This window comes from Haliotis rufescens, unplaced genomic scaffold (assembly GCF_023055435.1).
Source record: "Haliotis rufescens isolate VD_foot unplaced genomic scaffold, xgHalRufe1.0.p SCAF_17, whole genome shotgun sequence".
Taxonomy (NCBI): domain Eukaryota; kingdom Metazoa; phylum Mollusca; class Gastropoda; order Lepetellida; family Haliotidae; genus Haliotis; species Haliotis rufescens.
The window spans coordinates 16049622-16077035 of NW_025963857.1; the positions used below are offsets into that span (position 1 = coordinate 16049622).

Below are 27414 nucleotides of genomic sequence, written 5' to 3' on the forward strand. Positions count from 1 at the left end.
ACTAATGAAGCTTCCAAAATGAAAACAATCAACATTCATATTGGTAACGGAATGCTGTATTGTGATACAACAAAATTTTGACACGTCATATCAGATGGCATTTTTCAGCTTAGCAAAAAACCAACATGTCAGGACAAACAGTAAACACGATCAAAAAGAGCAAGTACACTTTCACTAAAGAAGAAAAAATCAACTAATTACAGACCTGATAATATAAAAGTGACAGCACCAAACATGTAATACCATATCTTTTTATTTTTCAGGCCAGATTTTGATGTGGAATTTCTGATTCTTGCTTTCTTCACTGTGGTAATTCTAGTCCAGAAAAGATCCCCAGTACTTCATGTTTGTTCTACCAACTCACTAAAGAGGATTGTGTGGTCAGATTCAGCTGACCGAATGTTGTCACACCTTGCTGATGTGGACTGGTGCTCATGCTTTCAGTCACTAGTTTTCTGCATGGTCCCTTGATAGAGCTGGACAACCACTGATTTTGTTGTGCCACCCCTCTGTGTTGTTCTGTTGTTCAATGATGCATTCAGCAATATCTCAGCCACATGACACCGGACTGAACGTAATACTCTGGACCAGCCAATCCAGTCTGTTCATGTTGCTGGGGTACCATGACAGGCGATAAAACCAAGTCATCGAGTCTGACCACTCGATCTGTTTGGTAGCCTCTTACGAGGGTCGCTGGGGACATATTCTACCCAGAAACCCCCTAGGGTTGTGTCAGATCTACGAGTTCCGTCAAGGTTACCTGTACTGATCCGACTGATCCACCACCAGGTGCTTGGACTTGATCATCTCGTGTGCCACACAGGTACCAGCTGCAGAGACATCATCAAACAAAACATATTAGGTGAGGTGAGGTGATATGGGGTAGAACATCTGTGTAATATTTTGCACTTATATACCAATGTGCTTGTGTGTGTTGCTGCTTGTTCCAGTCTATGCTGATGTCGGTGCTAGGCAGGTGAGATACAATGCTACAGTTTTAACATGAATACCACACTCAGACACATGCCATGGAGCAACAAATTAGCACTTCTTCAAAAACATACCCGAATAAATACACCAACAATTCCTTCTATTAGGCTAAAAGAAAATTAGGCCGCCACACGTTTCGTAGTTATTTTTATTTTTAAAAAAAATTTAAAATCCTAATACCGGGGCACTTAAAATTAATGTGATCCAATATCACATGCAGTTACTTCCCTTTACATGGCACTGTGTTACTGTGCATCTCGTGTTTATGGTCATGGCGGCAATAGGAGTTTGTATGCTTGTTTATGACCATCCCCCACCTGCACCATATTTTCAAAAGTCATTGCCCGAGAATCAATTCTTTTATTTTTTTTAAGCCTTACATTTTGATTCCTGAAATTAGATTTTACAAAAATGTCTGTTCTCATTAAACCCATGACTAAATGATAAAACATTGGAAGTCATCACAGTAATATAAGAGACCGGTCATTTATTGGGGTGGTGGTGTGGGGTGGTGGTGTGGGGTGGTGGTGGTGTGGGGTGGTGGTGTGGTGTGGGGTGGTGGTGTGGGGTGGTGGTGTGGTGTGGGGTGGTGGTGGTGTGGGGTGGTGGTGTGGGGTGGTGGTGTGGGGTGGTGGTGGTGTGGGGTGGTGGTGGTGTGGGGTGGTGGTGTGGTGTGGGGTGGTGGTGGTGTGGGGTGGTGGTGGTGTGGGGTGGTGGTGTGGGGTGGTGGTGGTGTGGGGTGGTGGTGTGGGGTGGTGGTGGTGTGGGGTGGTGGGGTGGGGTGGTGGTGTGGGGTGGTGGTGTGGGGTGGTGGTGTGGGGTGGTGGTGGTGGGGGTGGGGTCTGAGGGAATCAGGAGATGATCACCCCAAAAAATTACTGTTCTTCAGTAAATGCTAAGGGAGGGTCATAAAACATATTACACACATTTGGGGAGGATCATGACAAGAAGGACATTTTATAATAAACATAAAGTACTTTAACATTTTGTCTTTTCAAGGATGGTCATGAAATTGTTCTTCAAGGACATGGAGAGGGTCATCAAAAACCATTTGATGCACCCAACACACATTGTTCTACAAGGACATGGAGAGGGTCATCAAAACCATTTGATGCACCCAACACACATTGTTCTACAAGGACATGGAGAGGGTCATCAAAACCATTTGATGCACCCAACACACATTGTTCTACAAGGACATGGAGAGGGTCATCAAAACCATTTGATGCACCCAACACACATTGTTCTACAAGGATATGGAGAGGGTCATCAAAAACCATTTGATGCACCCAACACACATTGTTCTACAAGGACATGGAGAGGGTCATCAAAACCATTTGATGCACCCAACACACATTGTTCTACAAGGACATGGAGAGGGTCATCAAAAACCATTTGATGCACCCAACACACATTGTTCTACAAGGACATGGAGAGGGTCATCAAAAACCATTTGATGCACCAAACACACATCCCCCTACCCCCTTGTAATAAATGACCGTTGCTGACATCACTACCTTGTTGGAAGTCCTGGAAAATCTGTGAATCTTGCTTTCTTGTGAAGTTGCAGGATCCGGTTATGTGATCACAGAAGCAGGAAGCGTCACAGTTGCACACACTACCACATCTAGCACCATAGAAACCATACGGGCACACTGCAATAAACAGGAAGTGTCTGTCATTAAGCATTGTAATTAAATGACACCTACCTGACTGACAGAACTCCCCAGAGAATCCCGGTGGACAAGAGCAATGGCCAGTGACAGAAACACACACTTACACCTACCTGACTGACAGAACTCTCCAGAGAATCCCGGTGGACAATCACAGTGGCCAGTGACAGAGTCATGCACACATACCTGACTGACAGAACTCCCCAGAGAATCCCGGTGGACAATCACAGTGGCCAGTGACAGTGTCATAAACACACACACACACACACACACACACACACACACACACATACACATACCTGACTGACAGAACTCCCCAGAGAATCCCGGTGGACAATCACAGTGGCCAGTGACAGTGTCACACAATCCTCCATTCTGACAACAGCAGTGCATGGAGCAGTTGAAGCCGTACATGCCTGACGGACAGGGCAGTGAGCAGTTGGTGCCATACCAGCCCTTGTCACACACACAGCCGTCTGCAACACACATGTCAATGCCTTGGATAGAATTACAACACAAACATTACATGTTTTCAGCTTCACAGGTATCAACTTACCAGGGTAAATCGGCTATTCTGAAAACACATGTAATGAGAAATGTTATCTATGATTTTCTGTAGAACTCTCATAGAAAGTCAATCTCATTAAAAACAGATCTTAGTTCTCGCTATCGCTAAACAAAGATCTGAGGACATCCCATTACGGGTCATGTCAGAATGACCTTTCATCCAACCAATCAGAGCGTCGCTTACCAGATCATGAAAATGACAGTCGGAATGTGTTTTCTGATCATGCAACCACGAACTATTTAACACAGGGTATTCCGAACGACAGTTATGGGTTTTATGATTATATCCATTACAATCTTGGCCATCTTTTAGCCATTCCAGAATGTTCTTCTTATCAGCTTTAAATTTTTTAATCGAGAATGCGTCAAAATATGTTTCAAGGCGTAGTCGCCAGTTTGAAACTAGTGTCATAAAGCTCGAGAAAGCTGCCTTCTGATTGGCTAATGTTGATTTCTTGTCAGTCATTTCATTGGTCGGTCAAAATTCGCGAAAGGTCGTTCTGACCCGTAAGTGGATGTCCTCAGATCTTTGTTTAGTGATAGTGAGAACTAGGATCTGATTTTAATGAGATTGATAGAAAGTCAAACAGCTGGGAGACAGTGATGATGGCAATTGGTATGCAGATATTAAACAATGGAAGGCATTAGGCTAAAAAAATAATAGTCTTGACTCTCAGGCACTGCCCCCATCATCATAAAGTCAGTCCCACATTTCACTTTTACTAACATTACAAAATCATAATACTTAAAATCAATGCAATCCAATATAGCACGCAGTTACTTCCCTTTACATGCGCACTGCTTTACTGCACATCTCGTGTTATGGTCATGGTGGCAATAGGAGTTTGTATGCTTGTTTATGTAAGTAAGCCCTTTCCCATACTAGTTTGAACAAGCAAAAAAGAATAGGGGGGGGGCATCCAGTAAGATTAATGAGGGTCCTAAAAAAAAATGAAACTATGGGGGGGGGGGGGGGGGGGAATCACAACTAAACATGCTAAATGTGTGTGTGTTAAAAAATAAAAATTTCGACTTTTACAAATAAAACTCTTATGAAATTTGACATCATTAGGGACTGGTCATTTATTATAGGAGGGCGTTTGACAAGTTTGTTTGTTGCTGCACTCAGCAATATTCCGGCCGCATGATGTCTGGACCAGATAATCCAGTGATCATTATCATGAGCAATGATTCACATCATTGGAGAAAAGACGGCTTGCAATCAACCAAGTCTTTGAGCCTGATCACCCGATCCATTTAGTCGCCTCTTACGACCAGCAGCGTTTGCTGGGGCCCAACTCCCCACGGATTAGCATGACAAGTGAGGTGAAATAAGTTCACCATTATTGCACTGATATATCGACATGACAAGTATTCAAATAGCATCAACATAATGACTAAGATAAAAATCCCAAAGATTTCCAGGCCAGTGACGACAATCCCACCTATGTGCATCAGTTATCACCGAACAAAAATTATCTTAGGGACCAGCCATTTGATATTCGGAGGTGGGTGGGATGGGGGCCCTGGACTTTGCATTGGATATTTTATTTTTTCAGTTACAGCTACAAAACCAGGTTGTTGTTTTTATTTGGAACTATAAGCCTGAAAATGTTTTTTTAAAGAAAATACCTTGCAACAATGTAATTTTTGTGGTAGGCAATTCTGAAGCATGATTATTTTATTCAAGAATTTTTTTTTCAATAAAATCACAACTACCCTCCAAATACCAAATGGTCAGTTCCTTATGCAGTTTTCACCAAATAAGGTCAGGCCCAATGAAGCAAGAGAACTGACCTGTCCTCGAGCAGTTTTATGTATTAAGTTTGAGGACGGCAACCTCACCTGCTGTGCATGTTCCATGTCCATTGCATTCTGCTGGACACTGCAGGGTGTCACACGCTCGCCCTGACCAATGACCTGAGCAGTTACACACTCCCAGCTCACAGATGCCATGCCCTGAACAGTCTCCCGGGTCACACTCTGGTTCGTGTACACACAGGATGGTGGACACATGGCGCTCACAGTTGAACTTCTTGTCAGGGCTGTAGAAACAGGAAGAGTGAGTGAGTGAGTGAGTGAGTGAGTGAGTGAGTGAGTGAGTGAGTGAGTGAGTGAGTGAGTGAGTGAGTGAGTGAGTGAGTGAGTGAGTGAGTGAGTGAGTGAGTGAGTGAGTGAGTGAGTGAGTGAGTGAGTGAGTGAGTGAGTGAGTGAGTGAGTGAGTGAGTGAGTGAGTGAGTGAGTGAGTGAGTGAGTGAGTGAGTGAGTGAGTGAGTGAGTGAGTGAGTGAGTGAGTGAGTGAGTGAGTGAGTGAGTGAGTGAGTGAGTGAGTGAGTGAGTGAGTGAGTGAGTGAGTGAGTGAGTGAGTGAGTGAGTGAGTGAGTGAGTGAGTGAGTGAGTGAGTGAGTGAGTGAGTGAGTGAGTGAGTGAGTGAGTGAGTGAGTGAGTGAGTGAGTGAGTGAGTGAGTGAGTGAGTGAGTGAGTGAGTGAGTGAGTGAGTGAGTGAGTGAGTTGAATTAAACACAATTTGAACAGTTTCACAGCATGTCAGCTTTATATTGGAGGAAAGCCTAAGTGATACAGGTCTCAGACATTTACCACCTTGGTGAAACCTACGAGCATGGGTATGGTTCTGACAAACCTAGAAACCTAATCAGGGTGAACCAGGATTTGATTCAATTATGATATTTTTCTGGCATGCTCCTAGGATGCAACTCTGCACAGCGAATTGTGGCCTCTAAGGCGACTGGGCAATGGCCCCAGAACATTCGTGAGTGAGTGAGTGAATTCAAACACTTCATAACAAGACCTGGTTAAAACAAGTAGAAGCAGTCAGATATTTACAAATCGTTATTCTCAACAACATTCTAACACAATGGTAGCAGTGAATGTTGATAGACTTTTCGGACTGGCCACTGAAGCTTTCCTCTAATGTTGTACATTCAAAGAGAAAATGCTCTCACCATACATCTGATGGGTGACTGACTAGAGTACCGTTGATGACAGTTGTGGCCGAACCTCCACCGTCCAGGTTAATGGCATTGACAAAGCCAAGGTCAAGCAAGATGGATGCCATCTCTTTGAGGTCAACTCTGAAATATTGAAAAAAAGACACAATAGTTTGAGATTTGATACTTAATACTGGGGATGCAGTATTTGTTGATAGAACATCACAGATTTGAATTAAAACAAGTGGAAAAATAAACTTTCAATCAACAAAACAATATAATAATTGGCTGCAGATCGACAGCAACCTAAGTTAAGCCACCATGATAGGCACCATGGTTGCCCAGCAGGATTTACACCATCCCTTCAGCTGCTGGTGATTATATGCAATTTTAGCCATTAATTAAAATTTACAAATATACTGCGATTAAAACACTAATAGGAATAGCATACGTTGAAAGACATGGTCTTACAATACTTTGTCAGGGGGACAATAAGTTTAAAGTATTTCAACCCGCTGTTGAGGGGACAGCCACAAACAATCTCAGTTAATAATTAAGCTGAGGAAACACTTCTTTTGAGTAGTGAGGTGAGGTGAAATGGGGCTTAACATCGTGTCCAAGATTATTGCACATATATTTATATATATCGACGTGTATGCACACGTGTGTGTGTGGCTGCTTATACTAGTCCGGACTGATGCTGATTTATAGTGCTAGCTCACTGAGATACCATGCCGCAGTTAACATGAATACCCCACCCAGACACAGTATACTGACTCTGATCCGACCAGTCCTTGTTTTAGCCCCTTAATGCCGAGCACCAGACAGGGTAACAACAAGTACCATCTTTTAACGTCTTTTGGTATGACGCGGCCGGGGATCCAACCCCGGACCTTCCACTCTCCGGGCGGACGCTCTACCACTAGACCACGGAGGCAGTCTCTTTTGAGTAGTATATGTTAATGTTGTCACCTGACGCTGGAGAACTGAAAGGTGTTATCGTACAGAATGGCCTATCATTTGTGTGGCATGCTTCACGCAAGTACAACAGACATGAAGAAAGCATCTATCATAATCAGGACGATCAGCCCATCATAAAATTATTATTACTCTTCTATCTAATTTTCTTCTTGAATAGGGGTGGGGATTTCACTAATTAACTGATTGCATCACATGAACAAGCAATATGACATGTTACCATGGTTACAGAAAATGGGGTAAAGACCGATAAATGACCATCCTAAACAATAACATCCAGCCATGAGTGAGGATGTGTTTGGGAGTGGTTTTTGTGCAAATATCAGAACTAACTTGGTCTAACTGTTTCAATGTACTTACCCCAGACTTCCTGTCTTCCCATCAACCTGGGCAATGAGGATGCGGCCATCTTTGTCATGTCCTACTGCGACTCGGGCTGACTTGACAGTAGCAAACTCACTCAGTGTTCCTAAAATCAGGATGATAACAATGTTCACGATCTGATTGTTCATCTGTTCACATCACATTTACAAAAATGACAAGACAAAAAGTGAGCGGGGCTCACTACCCCCGACTTTGACTCCAACAAACTTCTAAGTTCACATTAGGAAAAACATTTTATGTCAGAAAATACACATATCAAAATCAAACTTTGCACTGCACCGCTTCTATTAGTATGGAAACTGTTCCCTAAATTTGAAAAGAATCCATGAAGAAGTTTTTTCAGTTATACAGCGGTAGAAACTTACATTTTTAGTCTATTAGTCCTTATAACGATAACTTATAGCAAAACCCTTAAAAATGGCAAATTTCTACTTGTCCTTTTGATACCTTAACTATTGGACTATAGGACTGGTGCCAATTTCTTACGCTGGTTATAGGTCACTCAAATGTTTACGTAAAAACATTCTTAGTAACAAAAATGAAAACAAGCTGTATATTTTTCTGAAAATCCCAATATTAAAAACAAACTTCGCACTGCACCTCTGCTATTGGTATAGAAACTGTTCCCCAAATTTGAAAAGAATCTATGAAGCAGTTTTCAAGTATTAGGTCGAACAAAAGTAAAAAAATGAAAAACGCTGTATTTTTTTCAGAAAATCCAAATATTGAAATCAAACTTTAGACTGCACCTGTCCTGTAGGTGTAAAAAGTGTTCACCAATAATCTTTTTAGTAGTTTACAAGTTATAGGTTGCACAAAAAAATGTCCTCAGAAGGACGGAGTGAATTCCTAGGTATAACTATACACCACCGCTCTTTTAGGTCAGGGGTATAAAATTGAATTTACTGTCTGATATGTAAGATTTATTCATCACTTTGATCAATGTAGCATTTGACAAAAAAACAACCTAATATCCTCTTTGCTGGAGGTGAAGCACTCACCCACATTTCTGAAGCATCCTGAACAATCCCATATTTGGCAGTTGTATAGGTATTTGGATATACGATGTGTAAACATATTGCAAAATTATCATTTACTCGCTTGTGGATATATTTTGAAACCATGATGAAATATATATTTATTGCCTAATTCCACATCTCACCTGTTTCCTCTGTGTCGGAACACTCTATTTTGACACTCTCGTCCACATAGATCTCCCCCTCCCTCAGGATCCACAACACGCCCCCCACCAGCTGGGTAAAGTGCTGAGTCAGTAGATCCAGCTCAGACAGATACCTGCACATTGACAAATATATTTTCAAGGGCCTTGTAATAACCGCAAAGATGGAGTAAATTCTAATTTATCTGGAATTACTATGCTTCCATTTATCGTTCGTTCAAACAAACCTGAATTAAGTTATGGTTATTATTCCCTCAATCATCCGTTCCCAGCAGTTGAGTGGATACAGTCAGACAGATAAGCTTATACATGTCATAGTAGCATGATACCATCAGGTATCATATCTCTTCACAGGAAGGGGCACGGGTGACCCAGTCGTCTAAGCCGCCGCGATTCGCTGGGCAGAGTTGCATCCCTTGGGCTCGCCAGAAACCTATGATTGTGGGTTCGAATCCCGGTTCGCCCCAATTATGTTTCTAGGTTTGTCTGCACCATACCTGTGCTCGTGGGTTTCACCGAAGTGATAAACGTCTGGGACCTGCATCACTGTGGGCTTTCCTCCCACATCAAGCTGTCACGCTGCGATATAACTGGAATACTGTTAAAAGTGGCGTTAAACCCAACTCACTCACTCACTCTTCACAGGCCCCGTCCCACCAGTCCCGATCGGCAGGGTTCATCAAACACCCTGCATGGCTTCAACAAATATTGACCTGAGAAGACACGGGGTGGAAAGTCTTCAGCAAACCAAGCTTGCTGTAAAAGGTGACTATGCTTATCGTAAGAGGCGACTAATGGGATCGGGTGGTCAGACTCACTGACTTGGTTCATGCATGTCATCGTATACCAATTGCGTGGATTGATGCTCATGATGTCAATCACTGGATTGTCTGATCCAGACTCGTTTATTTACAGACCACCGTCATATAGCTGGAATATTGTTGAGTGCGGCTTTAAACAACAAACCAACAAACTAACTTTTTGTCTGACCATCTTCAATCAATATTTCATGGTCTTGTGTAGAGTCTACACGACATTCCTCCATGGAAATTTGACAATAACAGTTATCATCACTGTCAGTAAGATTGCAGTACATTGAAATTTGTTAGTGAACCCTTTGAAAAATCGATACGCAATGTGGTTCATTATTTATTGTTTGATATCTTGTTATCTTGGTCATAAAACACAGATGTATTCAGCAGATCCAGAGGCTGAGTGATATCAAATGTCTGTCATGATAGCTGTCTAAAATTACATCAAAATATTGCAAGCAAATTTTAGAAACGGCATTGCAGGGAATAAATGTAACAAAGTACTGGGCCCCGTTCCACAAAACAATCTTAGCCCTACGACTGTCATACATCTATGTTAAAGTATGGGTGTTGTGATCATTATACTGCTAAGATAGCTTTGTGAAAGAGGACACATGTTAACATGGTGAATACACCCTAACTTTTAAAATGTTTAAGAGAATGTAAGGGTAGATGTAAAAGTACAGCAAATCTAGATAAACTTAGGAATGTGAGGATCAAAGGTTGGTTGGTTTGTTGTTTAACGCCCCACTCAGCAATATTCCAGCTATATGATGGCGGTTTGTAAATAATCGAGTCTGGACTAGACAATCCAGTGATTGATATCATGAGCATCGATCCACGCAATTGGGATCGATGACATGCTTCAAACAATGTCAGCGAGCTTGACCACCCGACCCCCTTAGTAGCCTCTTATGACAAATATTGTATACATGTGCATATTTTTGTCTGCCTAATCATATGTGATAGATGAGAACAACCACTAAAATGATATCTTACTTATCGCTATCGCTAAACAAAGATCTGAGAACATCCCATTAGGGTCACATCAGAACGATCTTTCATCCAACCAATCAGAGTATTGCCTACCAGATCGGGAAGTGACATGTTTTCTAAACAAGCAACCTCGAAACGGGGAATTCAGAACGACAGTTACAGGCTGTAGGACTGATTCCGTGAAAATCAACGTTCAATGGGATAAACATTTGAAATGGAAGAGACTTTCCATAGCCTGTGGTACTGCCATACAATCTCAGCCATCTTTTCGACCTTCCGGAATTTTTGTTTGTTCAGTTTTCAAATATTGAATCAATATTTTTCAAAGCTTAGTCTGGAATGGAAGTCTCCAGTTTGAAACTAGTCCCGCAAAGCTCGAAAAAGCTGCTTTCTGATTGGCTAATGTTGACTTCTTGTGAGTCATTTCATTGGTCGATCAAAGTTCGCGGAAGGTTGATATGACGTGATCCGTAATGGATGTGGTAGCGGTAGTGAGAACAAATATCTGATCATAATAAGATTGGAGAAAAACAGATACATCTATGAAGATAACAAACACAAGTAGCAGCTCAAACATCTTATGAAGAGGTCTTGATGGGGTATACTGATTAGCACAAAAAACACCATCGTAAACGAAGATGAGTAAAATTCTTATCATAAAAGATAAAGTAAACTGTCTAAAATGTTCAGCGTAAATTCCATCATTACTGTATATTAGGCTCTGTAGCTCAGATGACGTATGGAGAAACAACTTTAAGACACTTCAACCTTATTTTCGTACAAATATATGTAGTGCAAAGAGTGAGTGAGTGAGTCGGGTTTAACGCCGCTTTTAACAGTATTCCAGTTATATCGCGGCGTGTCAGCTTAATGTGGGAGGAAAGCCCGAAGTGATGCAGGAATCAGGCGTTTACCACTTCGGTGAAACCCACGAGCACAGGTATGGTGCTGACAAACCTAGAAACATAATCGGGGCGAACCGGGATTCGAACCAACAATCATAGGTTTCTGGCGTGCCCAAGGGACCCAACTCTGCACAGCGAACCGCGGCGCCTTAGACGACTGGGCCACGTGTGCCCCCCTGTAGTGCAAAGAAAAATGGGGAAAAAAGAGCGTTTTAGCAACATTGTTTATGACAACAATGTTGAGTGCACACAGTGATGCCATGAACAAACTTGGATCTTGCAAGTCATTACTACATTCCTGTAGTCCTGTGCCCTGTGGTTCTTGTGAACTTGACGTTCAACCAGGTGAGCTTAATACATGTGACCCTTGGATCACCTACACAAATTAAAGTTTCTGCTTCCTAATGTTCATACTCCTTGAGGTTTCAGTAGTGAAACATAAAGTTCTACAAAGAACATGCCAATGACAGTTGACAAGCCATTACAACAAATTATTTCAGGTTGCATCTTAGTACCAAAAGTGATAGAGTAAGTTCTGTTTTTTGCCACTTTAGCAATATTCCAGCAATATCATGACGAGGACAAAAGAAACTGGCTTCACACATACCCTTTGACTTGCAGGTGAACTCTTTAACCACTAGGCTACCCCACCACTGGTGTTAAAAAATGGTGCTTGTTGTTACCCTGCCTGGCGTTCACTAGCAGTAAGAGGTTAAAACAAGGACTGGTTGGCTCGGAGTCAGTATACTGTGTCTGAGGGGGGTATCTATGTTAAAACTGTGGTATGGTATCTCAGTGGGCTAGCACTCCAGAATTTAATTTCCCATAATTAAGGATGCATATAACACACATATTATACACGAATAAATAAGTCTTGTGTACATTGATCAATCGGAAGGGGTGCTAATTGGGATTGTTCACTAGCCAATATATTAGCAAATATCGCCATGGGCGCTTAGCCGAACTTACCCTACGTAGATGTATCCATCTGCAGTGATGCCGAAGTGAGCATTCTGCACCCCATCCGAATCTCTAACCAGTCTGCCATCGCTGTAAATGTTGCCTGTAAACACAGCAAGGTGAGCTTGGTTCAACAATGCCCAAAACAGTGAGTGAGTTGGGTTTAACGCCTCTTTTAACAGTATTCCAGTTATATCGCAGTGTGACAGCTTAATGTGGGAGGAAAGCCCGAAGTGATGCAGGTCTCAGACATTTACCACTTCGATGAAACCCACGAGCAACACCTAGAAACGTAATCGGGGCGAACCGGGATTGGAACCCATAATCATAGGTTTCTGGTGTGCCCAAGGGACACAACTCTGCACAGCGAATCGCAGCGCCTTAGGGGCAGTGCCCCGCCCGAAAAAGTATTTCAGTTACCATGGTTGTATCATGCAGAGTTTGAAACATCTTCCCGAGGCAAGGGCAATAACTGACTATAAAAATCCAGCAGCCACCCTTGCTGAAGTAGGCTGGAATTATGGAGTTACAGTTTGGTTGGGCTAACGAGTCAATGCATAGGCCAATCAAAATTGCGTGACGAACTAGACATCCAGTTCATAAACAACATGGGTTTCAGTGTGCAGATGTCCGTTGACTACAGGATTTGCATAGCATGTGTACTGTCAACTGGGCATCAACAGATATTTTTAAAATCTTTTCATGTTTCCAATCAAGACGCTCAAGTGATTTGATGCGCGATGTAAGACCCGTTTTTTAACAATAGAGATCTTGATTATCGATCAGATCATATTGACTGAGCACTGCCATTTTGTTTGAAGCAAATGCAAGTAATATAAGAGATGGAATCTGATTGGTCAATAGGCAGGGATAAGAGGGACATAGAAGGGACTTAACTCATAGTAGCCATTGGTGGTGCTACGATCGAGCCTGGAAATTCCAGGCAAGGGTGGAAACTAGACTTTTATAGTCAGTTAACGCCATTGCCTCAGGAAGATGCGTTCAAAACTCAAACGTGTCCTGGTGTTCTTGAACATATTGAGGCCTACTTATACTTGATTCTAGACAGGGTATTACCTTGACTTACAAAAGTGGGGGTCCAGGTGACCCAGATAACTAAATTTTAAGGGGCCTTGCAGACAATATGAGGGTCCTGTGAAGTTATGTTATGGTGTAGTGTACTGTATGTTTACATAACTACTTTAGATCCTGGAATGAATCAATAATTGTGGTCATGACTGATGGATGAAATGACAGACACCCATAGGCATAACTGCTCTTGATGCGCTGTAGGTACTATGAATATTATTGTGCTGCCCTAGGGATGGAGCATAGTATTTTTCTGTGTCCTTTCTTTAGATTTGTGTGTACTGGAAGCACATTTGTAACCTCTAACTTTAGAGTTATGACAACATGGATGGGGACCCCTAACTTTCATGCGTAGTTTCTAACACCGTCACTTGATGTCAGCTGAAGATGGCAGAAGATGTTGCCGCAGTTTAGTGAAACACACAAGGATGAGCAGGTATGGTGAGGCTGACAGACCAAGGGTCATTATCAGGGCAAAATCAGGGCTAAGGGCTCCTTTAGACCCAATGGACCCTGATGGGTCAATCTTTAAATGTTCGACAACTTTGTAAAAAGGAGAGTTTATTGACGTCAACTACTTTATTATGATATCCATGAACTCACTCTCTTGTGTGTAACACTTCTATATGTCGTTCGAAAACATGAACTTTGAAATAGTGTATGCCTAAAACCTGACCTTTTCTTTCAGTTTTGGCATGATCATGTACATGAGTATGGCTTAAATGTGTGGAAAAAACAGATCAGTTCGAGGAAAATGAACCATTAAAACTTATTATTAATTTTTTACCACATGTTTGTTCGGTCTTTACCTTCATCACCCCAATGAAAATGGCAATAAATCATAGACTTGCCCACTTTCAAAATTTTCGACAAACCCTGAAAACCACACAAATACCAATTCATACGAACACATTTTATTACTTTAATAACAAAGGGGTCTTACTCCTAGCATAAATTGATCCCTACATCATACTGAAAGAGACAATTTTGTGATTCATCTGTCATCATAATTACTAACTGCCTCCATGGTCTAGTGGTAGAAAGTTCGCCTGTAGAGAGGAAGGTGCGGGGTTCAATCCCTGGCCACGTCACACCAAAAGATGTTAAAAGATGGTACTTCTTGTTACCCTGCCTGGTGCTCGAATTAAGCAGCTAAAACAAGGACTGGTTGGCTTGGGGTCAGTATACTGTGTCTGAGTATCCATGTTAAACTGCGGTATGGTATCTCAGTGGGCTACAACTATAAAATCTAGTACTAGTACAAGCAGCTACAGATGCATCTGATGCATGTATCATGATATTACATTTATACTAAGTTATCCTATAATAATTAGATCCACATCAAGTGCTTTTATGAGTTATCATGGTGTAATATTTATACATCATTTCATATAATTATAGTTTAGCAAGTAATACTTATCATCAGGTAAAATGCATATATAAAATAACAGGTTCAGTTATAGCTTTTTAGATAGATGCTAGCCTAAGGTAATGGGAGCGCATCTCCTAGACATACTATTCAATAAGACGAGAGTTATGTCTACATAGTTTAATAGATTTGAAGCTTTTAGATAAATACTAGCCTAAGGTATCAAGATCCCATCTCCCAGACAAAATTTAAATTAAACATCGCTATGCAAAAATCTTGGACGCAATGTTAAACATCACATCACCTCATGATTACTGTGTTTATATTACAAGGAACGTTGGCCAGCCAGGTTATACTCTGTGGTAAGGGTGCTTGGTTTGCTCTGTTGCCTGACCTGTGTGTCACCTGTTACCTCCGAATGCATCCATGACAGATCAATTGTGACATCCAACCAGAGTCTGTTATCTCCATGTAGTTCAGTTTACTAGCTCCAGGGTAACATATGGGGGTAATAGATAACAGAAGTTAGTTTCCCACTGAGCGAGGGAAGGAAATTAATGGGAATGGACTTACAATTTTATTTATTCTACTCAAAAGGAGTTTAACAACACCCAATGTTCTTTAACTTCTTTTGAGTAGTATATATCTTCTTGAGGCAAGAGAGTTAACTGACTGTAAAATTCCAGTTTCCACCCTTGTTAAACCAAGTCTGGACCAGACAATCCAGTGAGTGACTTCATGAGCATCGATCTACACAATTGGGATACAATGACATGCATCAACCAAGTCAGCGAGCCTGACGACCCACCTCTTACGGCAAGCATGGGTTGTCAAAGACCTATTCTAATATTGAAGACCTATTCTAACCCAGATCTTCACAGGTGCGGTAGGGATAATAACTCCAGCCACATCCAGCTACTTTGCTTGTCATGTCAGAATTTGTATTTTTTATAAACAAATTAATAAGTAAAATTCCATTTCGAACTGAATTCTTTGGGAAAAAGCCATAAACCAACAATGATAAAAAGGGTTTTAGACAAGTATATTTTGATGTGGAATAACTTTAACTGCATAAGAGTGTCAATCCACTTTAGATATGCCGGATGCTGAGCCTCCTCAGTGTTAATCAAAATGCTACAGTGCAGTACTCTGGATGCCATAAAATGAAATCTACTATAAGGATGCAAATATTTCAATGTTGAAATATATTTGTCATCTTTTTTTCTTCCAAAGGGTGACAAATCAATAAAATATTTATGAGCACACATTCAATGTGAAAATCCCAGTCTAATTTACTTGTACCAGCTGTGTATGCTGATACGAATAAAGGGTTTTTAAATTGGATGCCAAGTCAAATTAATTAAGAGTGGCATCCTCTGTATCACCAGGGCTGGATAAACCTACACCAACCCTTGGATCCTTTGTTCTCGCGATCTTAAATTACCCATCCTTGATTTCCATGGATATCTCACCAACTAATCAAATAGCGTCAACATAAGGAAAAACGAAATGGGTAAGGGGAGTGGGAGACATCCTTTCCATCAAAAACATTTTGAGAGCGTTCTTTTGTGTGGGTGTGAATTTTTCAATGTTAAATTTCTCGCAAACTCTGTCATAATTGAAGATGCTGGCTAGGGCTTGGACGAGTCCAAATTTACAACCCGGGTACCCGACACCCTATTACCCGGCCCTACCCGGATACCCGCTACAGGTCCCAAGAGGTACAAAATGTCTGAATGGGAATTGTTTTACCGCAGCCCTGGAAAAATCTATTTAGATATAGATCATGTATACACTGCAGTTGATAGACGCTTTATCCTTACTCAAACATATAAAAGTCAGAACGAATTTCTGCATAGTGAGAAAGAAATGTGAACATAAGAGCTATACTAGCTTGTAGTGTAACCATTGAGTTTTATTGTTAATGTCATGTTATTGTAAACATTATGTCACGTGACTAACCACGGGTCTGGGTAGTCATGTGGGTAGCCGGGTCCTATTCAGGACCAACCCGACCCGAATACCCGCGTTACCCGTCCCGGCCCCAGTGCTGGCTGCCATGTGGTTGACATTGTCACCCCAGCATTGAGGCTGGGTTGTAACTCACATTCTGATTGGTCTGTTAGACAGAGTAATGTAGCAAATCAAATTGGCTACTGAACATCAAGGGCAGGTAATCTGAGATCGTGAGAACCACGGAATGGGTCCAGGGTGAGAGTTGGGTTACCGATGTGAGAGCCCTGGTGATATTGAGGATGAGGGAGTGGGGCAGGAGGTTGTCCAAAGTGGCCATCTCCATGGGGTACTACCCATGCATGCTCATGCCTACAGCTGTGTGTGTATGCTCTCGGATGAGAAATATCTATCAGATGTTAAACAGATATTCCTATTTTTCAGGTGGGAACGGACCATCCTGAATGTGGGTGAATCCTTTCATTGAACTGATGCATATTCAGCATCAAAGAAAACGTAACGACACACTTTCAAAATATGTTATCCTCTAAGTTTTTGGTCTGAAATATCTTAATGTCCATGTCCACTGTTAAATTGAGTGAGTGAGTTGTGTTTAACGCCGCTTTTAACAGTATACCAGTTATATCACGGCACGTCAGCATAATGTGGGAGGAAAGCCCGAAGTGATGCAGGTCTCAGACGTTTATCACTTCAGTGAAACCCACGAGCACGGATATGGTGCTAACAAACCTAGAAACATAATCAGGGCGAACCGGGATTCAAACCAACAATCATAGGTTTCTGGCGTGCCCAAGGGATGCAACTCTGCACAGCGATTCGAGGCACCTTAGATGACTGGGCCACCCGTGCCCTGCCCACCCACCCCCAGTTAAAATCCAGTTATAATCTTGGTAATGATTGCAAACATGCAGGGTACGATTTAATTCTGTTTTACCACCTGCACCAGATGCAACCAAGTAACTTGGCTGTACCATTTTATCATAAATTGAAACACTATGTATTCAATTATTAGATATTTCAAATAAATTGAAAGAGAAAATAATTTTGAGAATGTGTTCCAGTATTATATTTTGGGGAAATCTGATGGCAACATATAATGATCATTATGAGATTAAAAAAAACCACTAGAAACAGCTTCCCACATTATGAAAGTGGATGACTGGTTTGTTAAATCTTTATTAGAAATAATAATGACTTTTTCAATATAATTACAACGTTTTTCATCTTATATTTTTGAATATCTGCGAGTACCGGCACATGTCTTGCAGTCCGACTTCGCAGTGTTTTTTGTCTTTCAATTCCTGATTCGGCTTATCTGCGGGTAATATCATTTTCTTTCGTATTTCAATGGTCAAATTAACACCTCGGCTTATCTACGGGGTCGGCTTATCCGCGGTCATATACGGTATATGGCTTTTCACATCTTGATATCCAGTAAAGAACCTTAAACAGAAGTTTCAAAGCGTTTTTTTGTCGCGATTGTAACATCATTAGTGATTGATCTAGTGGTGATTGTCAAGAATATTAGTTCTGCAAGTTCACTTCATTCAGACCTCCTGTTTATTTCACTATTTTCATGAACTTTTGTTACCTGGTTTCTAAAAGATTTGCAGCCAGGTGTAAAAGAATTCCATTTTCCCCTTTTATCAAATATAACCACTGCCCTTGTAGTGGGAAATATTACCTGCACTGGGTGCAACCTGGCAATAACAGTTACCTGCACTAACAATAATGGAAATAACAAAATCGATCCCTGACATGGTATCTGAGAACTTTGCAAAAAACTGTTTTGTCTGTTTGTCAGTTGTCTAACGCCACACTTGGCAATATACCAGCCATATGATGGCTGTGTGTAAATTATTGGGTCTGGACCAGACAACACAAGCATCAACACCTGGTACACGCAATTGGGATGCGATGACATGCATCAACAAAGTCAGTGAGCCTGACCACCCGATCCCCTAAGTTTCCTTTTATGATAAGCATGGGTTGCTGAAGTCAAATTTTAACCCAGGTTTTCATAGGGTTAAAGTACAATCCAGACATAATTTAACAGACAGAGCTATTTTTCACCTCTTGAGAAATAAGGCTGAAATATGCATTTCATATCTGTTGACCTCTTAAAACACCCTAGAGCCTATTAGTGAGCATTATTATCACTTTTATCATCAAATAATTTTGTATCAGTTTACCATGGCAGGGTAATCTGTGTTCAGATCACAGACAACAGCTGAAGCATGTCAAGGTCCTCCATATGCAGTTCAGCTTCAGTCAACATGGACCAAATTGACAAAATGTTACATTTGAAATGGTGACACGAACTTCGCAATCATTTTTTTTTTTATTGATTTTCTCTGCATTCAGCAATCTTGGCATTTCAGTTGCTATGGAAGTACATGTAAATACATGTCTGTTGTCATTCATTGTATTATGATGTCATGGTTGAATCCCATCACAGGACATGGAAATTTTATGGCTGCTAGTCATTGGCGCCCGTGATGAGATTCAAACCACGGACCTTATGATCTGCGGTTGGATGCCTTGTCCACACAACTAAGGAGGTTAACTTCGTCAGCAAGCTGACAAGGTAAGGATGTCATCTGTGGGATGACTCCATGCCCTGCTACATACTCCCCTGTCAACAAATCCCGGATGAGCCCCCAAGGGGTCAGCCCCACGTTGGGCGTCAATGTAGCGGCCATGAAACTTCCGAGTCCTGTGATGAGATTCAAACCACGGACCTTATGATCTGAGGTTGGATGCCTTGTCCACACAACTAAAGAGGTTAACTTCGTCAGCAAGCTGACAAGGTAAGGATGTCATCTGTGGGATGAATCCACACCCTGCTACATACCCCCCTGTCAACAAATCCCGGAAGAGCCCCCAAGGGGTCAGCCCCATGTTGGGCGCCAATGTAGCGGCCATGAAACTTCCGAGTCATGTGATGGGATTCAAATAGTAGGGTACTGTGACTTATTTTGCTCAAAATCAATATAGGCGTGCTCAGCCCCATGCTGGGTGCCAATATAGCAGCGAGTCCTTTCTTGAGGTCGGACACCTTGTCCATATGACCAAAGAGGTTAACCCAGTCAGCAAGCTGACAAGGTAAAGATGATATCTGTGGGATGACTCCATGTCCTGCTACAGGCATATTTCCACACCACTCAGGGGCAGGCTCAAAGCGCTATTATTACCCCGGTCACTGGATCATTGTGCACTCAAGAATCATTCTCATCTCCCTGGGGAGTATACAACCAAAGCTGCCTGTTAGGCGCTTGAGGGTTAATGACCACATTGCCAACTCATCCTACCGCGTACCCATTCACTGCTGGGTGAACAGAGGCACATTTCGAACAAAGTCACTTGTCCAAGGAGACGCCACACGTGTTACAGTGTGGGGCAGGAACGAGGCCAAGAAACTCTCAAGAGTCAAGCTGCTGAACGTGGTCACCCATCCAAGGACTCTCCATGACCGACGTTGCTTAACTTCACCCTGCTTGCGACCTGTGCACTGTGCATTGGACCACGTGCCACCAATACCAGTACTTCCTCCCATACAAGTCTACATCTTGGTTACCCCAAAGGCCTTGATGGTTGCAATGACCTTGTAACAACTGATTTGAGATGATTGAAGAGATATCATGGATATTAGTCAGAAAGCTCTAGGTCAGGAGTGTAAGGGGAAAAAGGAGGTCATTCCAAACCACAATCTCTACCTGCAGCCTCCTACTATAGACATGGCCAATTGACCATTAATCTGAGACAAGTAACAGTGTGTACACACAAACTAGTTGTTTCCTCACAAAATCTTGTTATTTCACATAACCATGTGTCCGAAATGAGCTTCGGACGAGATGGACATAACCAGTGTCTACCCCTATTATAAACTACTGTACTTTTGTATTGTAGGCATCTTCCTTTCTCGTAATAACCTCAAAGGTGGTTTTACTTATTTCTTGTGAGACCTCATCTGGGGTATGAGGTTTTATTTTTCCTAGAAAGCCCTGGTATGAGGTTTTACTTTTCCTAGAAAGACCTGGTACAAGTTTTCACTTTTTCCAAGTAAGACCTGATGAGTTGAGTAGCAGATGAAATTCGGACATGGTGCTTCAAACGTCCAGTGTTCTAACATTGAAGGAGGGCATGGGTGGCCCAGTCGTCTTAAGTCGCTGTTGCATCCCTTGTTGCACGCCAGAAACCTATGATTGAGGGTTCGAATCCTGGTTCGCCCCGATTATGTTTCTAGGTTTGTCAGCACCATACCATGCTCTTAGGTTTCACCGAAGTGGTAAATGTCTGACACCTGCCTCACTTCGAGCTTTCCTCCCACATTAATGAGTGAGTGAGTTGGGTTTAACGCCGCTTTTAACGGTATTCCAGTTATATCGCGGCGTGTCAGCTTAATGTGGGAGGAAAGCCCGAAGTGATGCAGGTCTCCGACGTTCACCACTTCGGTGAAACCCACGAGCATGGGTAGGGTGCTGACAAACCTAGAAACATAATCGGGGCGAACCGGGATTCGAACCCACAATCCTAGGTTTCTGGCGTGCCCAAGGGACGCAACTCTGCACAGCGAATCACGGCGCCTTAGACGACTGGGCCACCCGTGCCCCCTCCACCCACAATAAGCTGACACGCTGTGATATCACTGGAATAAATGGATTTATTGTGTCTGTGAGTAACATTCTGCCTTTGTAGATAGAATTTTGACATGTGCTATTGAGATTTGTGTTAAGTAGTATTCAGGGGTCAGGGGTCAGCAAATGAGACACGGGGTGAAACATTAAAGGGTATACGGGATTTAGGGGAAGAAGGGGGTTTGCAACCCTTAATCATTTTATTGATGTAAAATGAATTCACCCATAGTAGAACAAATGTAACAGATATGAACACTGTAAGCACAAATGGTAAAGATGACAACAATTTCAGCAATGATCAAGCATACAGTATGCAGAGTATTCCAGCATGAAACAAAACACCAACAGCTGTTGCAGTATGCCGACGACGAGACCAACACATAGTCTGCTGAAAATGGATAATTTTGATGGAAACAAGCAGCTACATTTAACAGTCGCAGACGTAACGTGTACGAGAGACGGGTGCAGTCCGCAGTTCTCAGTGAAGATCTTGATACTAATTAATTAAATCACTGTGGCTGTGCTGCTGCCCGCGACCTCTGTGAACGTAATTAAAGCGCTATGTAAAATCGTGTGCATCGAGGCATCCGCCTTCCTATCTTCACATACCCTATTTTCGAACAGTTAAGACATGTCAACATGTCATTCTGGACTGGATTCACTTGAAAGTGTACATGTCGAAGCTAGCGACCAGTTATCGCCATGTTTTTCATGTTATTTCTGACATATTCCGTGTTTAAAGTGAAAAGGAGCCAAAGTCAATAGTGTTCATAACGACTTTTGAAGTTTTTACAATTGTGAAATGTGTCAGTTCTAGTGGGCCTTTGTAAATGCACTCTGTGAGTGATTGAGTGAGTGAGTGAGTGAGTGAGTGAGTGAGTGAGTGAGTGAGTGAGGTTTTATGCTGCTTTTAGCAATATTCCAGCTAAATGTTATCAAAATAAGGCAAGTGGACTAAACACGTAAGTTTCTATCACTGATGTGACTGAACATGCATCAATACAACCTATTATTGAAAAATGCAGTCTAATATTTATGGCTATTTGCTGCGTGTGCATGTCCAAACACAATGTGTGACTAATGTTTATCTGTTCATGCAACATCTACCCCTTAACACACTCAATAGCTTTCTTTACCATTCTCCGTTGCTAAAAATTATCCCTGTGTTCATGTTCTTTCCTGTAGCTGCAGCTATCACTGAAGATTTGCATCATGATTTCCTTTAAGATTAGTCAACTACAGCCTGAAATGTTTACATTTACGACAGATATATTTTTCCAGAATTTAATTGCCCATAATTAAGGGTGCATATAACACATGGGTGAGTATCATACACAAATAAATAAGTCCTGTGTACATTGATCAGTTGGAAGGGTGCTAATTGGGATTGTTCACTAGCCAATATATTAGCAAATATCGCCGTGGGCACTTATTAGGATGTGGCGATTATTACGTCGAATACGGTATTACATAATTTTCATTTTAAATTGCGCATATTACCATGATTACACATATAGTTGTTGTAGATTAAGAGAAGAGTAGGTGACAGCTTGGCCAGTACTTGTTGAAATATCCAATGTCATAATTTACATTTGCAGTGTATTTTGTAAGTAAGTTGTATTGAGCAAACTCCCATTCGATTTCCTGGAAAGTTGCCATTTTGTGTGGTATGCTTTTGTCAAATATGAATTTTTTCAGCACCTATATTATACTTAGTGTTAACAGGATTCTTGTTTTGCAAGGTACAAACAAGTAAAACATTTCCTTTTGAGATATGAATGCGTATTTTCCCTTTATTTAGAAGCCAGTGTCTAGATTTTCTAAATGGTCTTAGCTACGATTAATCTTAACAACTTACGTTCAAAGATAAGACATCTTAAGTTTAAGATAAGATAGATTTCCGAAACTATCATAAATCTGTCGCAGATCATACAGAGCTACGATACCTATCGTAACTCTGAAAGAAAAGTCATTTGTGTCAGAGATTGAAAAGCGGGGTGTTTCCCAGTGACGTCACAGAGATTTCCCAGCTGCTAGCGACAACAACATGAAGTGACAAGTGACACGGAATTCATAATTTCATTGTCAGGTCACATTGTTTAACAAGCAACAATTTGAGTGACATTCCGTAAAGTCGTATATATATGGTTTTTCAAACCAAATATAGGTTATAATCAATCAGTGCAGTGTTACCACAATATAAGTATTAGAACAGAAATAATGTGCAAAAAAGCTACTTCACTATTTTCCTTTAAATGATTATCTTGCGAGCATGCAGAACTTTATTTAAACACATTGCGTAGAAAGTCAAGGACAAAAGTAAAGGACGTTATTCTAAATGACATTGACGAGACCTATGATCGAACAGCAGGTGCATTCAGCATTTAAGATGCGTGTTCAAGTCTGATGTTACGTGATGTATTCTGGGTCAGTTTCACAATACTGCTTTTTGTGTTTAAGTCAAAAGTCAAGTTTATACCAGGAAACACTCAAAACAAAAATTGTTCAGAAAGCAGCGAACCAATGTTATAATGACAATGTAAGTTTCTTTTGTCATTTACATATCTAAGCTATTTGTATTTTGATGATGTAAATTTTTTTTAATCTATCTCTTGAATCCATAATTCTTATCAAAATTTGAAAGTGACACTAATTTTCATTCACAAAGGGAGATAATTTAGGAATTGTCAAGTTTTGTTCTTTCATGGAACATGCCACACGTTTCGTGAATATACATATAACATATTCCTTTTCTATAGTTTTAATTAAAGTAGAGTTGATAAACTGATTTGTCTGATTTGATTTAAATCTGGCTGAGGAGCGAAATACCTACATTGTCAATGTGTGAAATCAAATCCCGAACGTAGTTTGATGACGTTTGGCTTGTCTGACAGCATTGCTGAGGGTCATTTAATAGTATTTGCCCGGTGACCCTATCCTTTACAATGATTATTGTGGTGAAATTTATATTGATCAGTAAATTTCATTCACTAAACATGTTCTGCGAAAATATATTGGAAAATGAATTTTGGACAATGTTCAAAATATGTAACTTTTTGACGACATTTTAAACCCAAACAAACACATTTTTTTACTTGATGTTTCAAATCGCCATTCTCGAAAATACGATTAGAAAATATGTGCATAATTTTTGCTGTCAAAGTATCAATAAATTGCTATATTTAATGAGATGCATTTATGCCGTTAATTACCTGTTTTTAAAGAACGCAATTATTCAACAGATAATAATTAATCACTTGTTAAAATACTCTTTATACAAATATACAATACACATATCATGCATATTTGATCACATGTATTTCTTTGTTAAATCAATAAATACTACACTGTATAGTTAATATTCAATTGTTAAAACCATTCGCCCCACACCATTTTAGATGTGAAACGTACGCTTATGATTTTACACTTCTCCACATATGTAGATTAATATAATTTTAGAAAATGTGAAAATAAAGACTAAAACATTGTCACAAATGCGATCCAGAAAATATACCAGCGAATCTCTGAGCTTTATGAAAACTGTAACATTGAGCAATGTCTCGCCAGGCAAATACAAAGGGAAACCACTTTCGGTTAGAGTATGACATGTATGAACTAAAATTAGCTGCCCCTGAGTTATCAATAAAGTCAGGGTCATAACTATAGCCTGCCGACACCTTCCGTTTTTATCCTTCCCAAATTATCGAAAAGGTATATTGTTTCACAGGTGGTCAGCATTGATTCGGATAGAAATATTTTGTAAGCCATCGACTCCATGGTAATGTGGATTGCTATCGCGATTAAGAACATTTCTGACATGAAATCTTTGATGCGTTCTTCATGTTTTCGAAGTGTTAAAGTGTTAATTTAAATCACACAGTTTAAAAAAATAAAATGTCAATGTTTGATTTATTTTGTTTAATTTATTTCATGTAACAAATTAACAAATTATTTCACACCTATTTTGAGAATGTCAAATCGTACACCCAAACTGGTCCAATTGGGAAATCTTGGCCAAGATTGTAGCTCTAAAATTATCGTAAAGTTATCATAAGGAAATTGTACGCTGTTGTAGCCTGTTTTGACATGGCTGTAGCCCTAAGATATCGTAAGATTGTCATAAATCTAAGATAGCCCACCATGTGTTGTAACTCGTAAGTTTATTTTATCTTCATCCAAGAATATTTTTCAAACAAAGTTCTGAGGACATCTTATTACGGGTCACGTCAGAACGACCTTTCATCCGACCAATCAAAGTGTCGCTTACCAGATCATGAAAGTGACAGTCTTCTGTTTTTCAATCATGCAACCTCGAAAACCTTAACACGGTGTATTGCAAACGACTGTTTGGCCCGTACAGTGATTCCGTCAAAATTATCACCTATCGCTTGCTTCCGTGAGATAAACATTTGAACGGAGGAGGCATTGCACAGTACATGGGAAACACTGCCATACAATCGCAACCATATATTAGACATTCCGGAATGTTCGTTTTTTGTTCAGTTTTCAAAATTTAAAATAAAGAACCGTGTCAACATATTATTCAAGCATAGTCTGAAATGGAAGTCTCCAGGTTGATATTAGTGCAGCAAAACTTGAGCTTTCTAACTGCCTTATGTCCACTTCTTCTTGGTTATTTCAGTGGTCGGTCAAAGTTCGCAAAAGGTCGTTCTAACGTGATCCGCAATGGGATGTCCTCAGATGTTTTTTAGCAGCAGCGAGAACTTAGATCTGATTTGAATGAGATTGATTATTATTTTCTAGACCGTCTATGAAAGCCCACCAAGACATCAGTAAGTCTTTATAGAACTTATTGTTTACCCTAGATAATATATATATGGCTTATGCTTCCGGCTGTTGATCTCGTACACATTTAGATCGATCATTACGATCATTACGTCTTATACGTAGGGTCGACTTATACACAGCGATATACGGTATATAGAAGTTTGTGAAAAGATTAAAAAACATGATTGAGAATTGGTTGGTTATGAAGGCTCGTTTTATCATTGACATCTTTTAAGATTATATGACTTATTTTAGTGCATTTAATTCCTCCATCATTAGTATCACATATTACTTGTGATTATTATCAGCATTTCCCATTGCTTGAACCTGTTTTCGTAGCTAATATCCACCATATCATACAGATCAAGACAGAGTTTCATTTTTTATCTTTTCTTGGACCCTATCCATATTAATATTGTCTTATCTGTGTTTACTTTCAACCTGAAAAGCGTCCATTATACAACAGTTACCACTGATCAGGCTGATGACATTTTCACACAAGTGCTGTAAGGCCATAATAAATCTATTACCAGATTCTCATCCCATTCTTTTCAAATATGTGAGGGAGGCATTCTATTTTATTACCGTATTCGACGTAATAAGCGCCCCGCTCTAAAACATATCTGTCATACATAAACATTTCAGCCTGTCACCATAAACCACGAAATATATCTTTCAACTCTGCTTTTTTTTCACCAAAATAATATTCTAATAAGAGCCCCCTATTTCTAATTTTGAGGGCGCCCTGGGCGCTTATTACGTCGAATACGGTACTTTATTCAGGGAGAATACAATAATTTTTTGCCAACTATTTTTCCATAGCAAACAGCTGCGTATTCTGTGTGCATGATAGTGAGTGAGTGACTGCGTTTGGTTTAACGCCGCTTTTAACAGTATTAGTTATATCGCGGCGTGTCAGCTTCATGTGGGAGGAAAGCCCGAAGTGATGCAGGTCTCCAACGTTTACCACTTTGGTGAAACCCACGAGCACGGTTATGGAGCTGTCAAACCTAGAAACATAATCGGGGCGAACCGGGATTCGAACCCACAATCATAGGTTTCTGGCGTGCCAAAAGGACTAACTCTGCAAAGCGAATCGCGGCGCCTTAGACGACTGGGCCACCCGTGCCCCCTGTGTGCATGATAGACACTTACAGAGAGTCT

At 40.8% G+C, this 27414-nt stretch overlaps 1 protein-coding gene across 1 annotated transcript in view; it reads right to left on the bottom strand.

The window, feature by feature from the left end:
• Positions 1-27414, bottom strand: part of LOC124137939 (N-acetylglucosamine-1-phosphodiester alpha-N-acetylglucosaminidase-like) — a 44702-nt gene that overhangs the window by 2775 nt on the left and 14513 nt on the right. Inside the window, exons 3-10 of the mRNA XM_046504376.2 lie at positions 12403-12496; positions 8703-8836; positions 7517-7625; positions 6194-6322; positions 5076-5275; positions 2963-3139; positions 2508-2645; positions 761-830 (exon numbers count right to left, since the gene is read on the bottom strand). Of these exons, the coding sequence (XP_046360332.2) occupies positions 761-830; positions 2508-2645; positions 2963-3139; positions 5076-5275; positions 6194-6322; positions 7517-7625; positions 8703-8836; positions 12403-12496 (1051 nt within the window). The remainder of the gene's footprint in view (positions 1-760; positions 831-2507; positions 2646-2962; positions 3140-5075; positions 5276-6193; positions 6323-7516; positions 7626-8702; positions 8837-12402; positions 12497-27414) is intronic.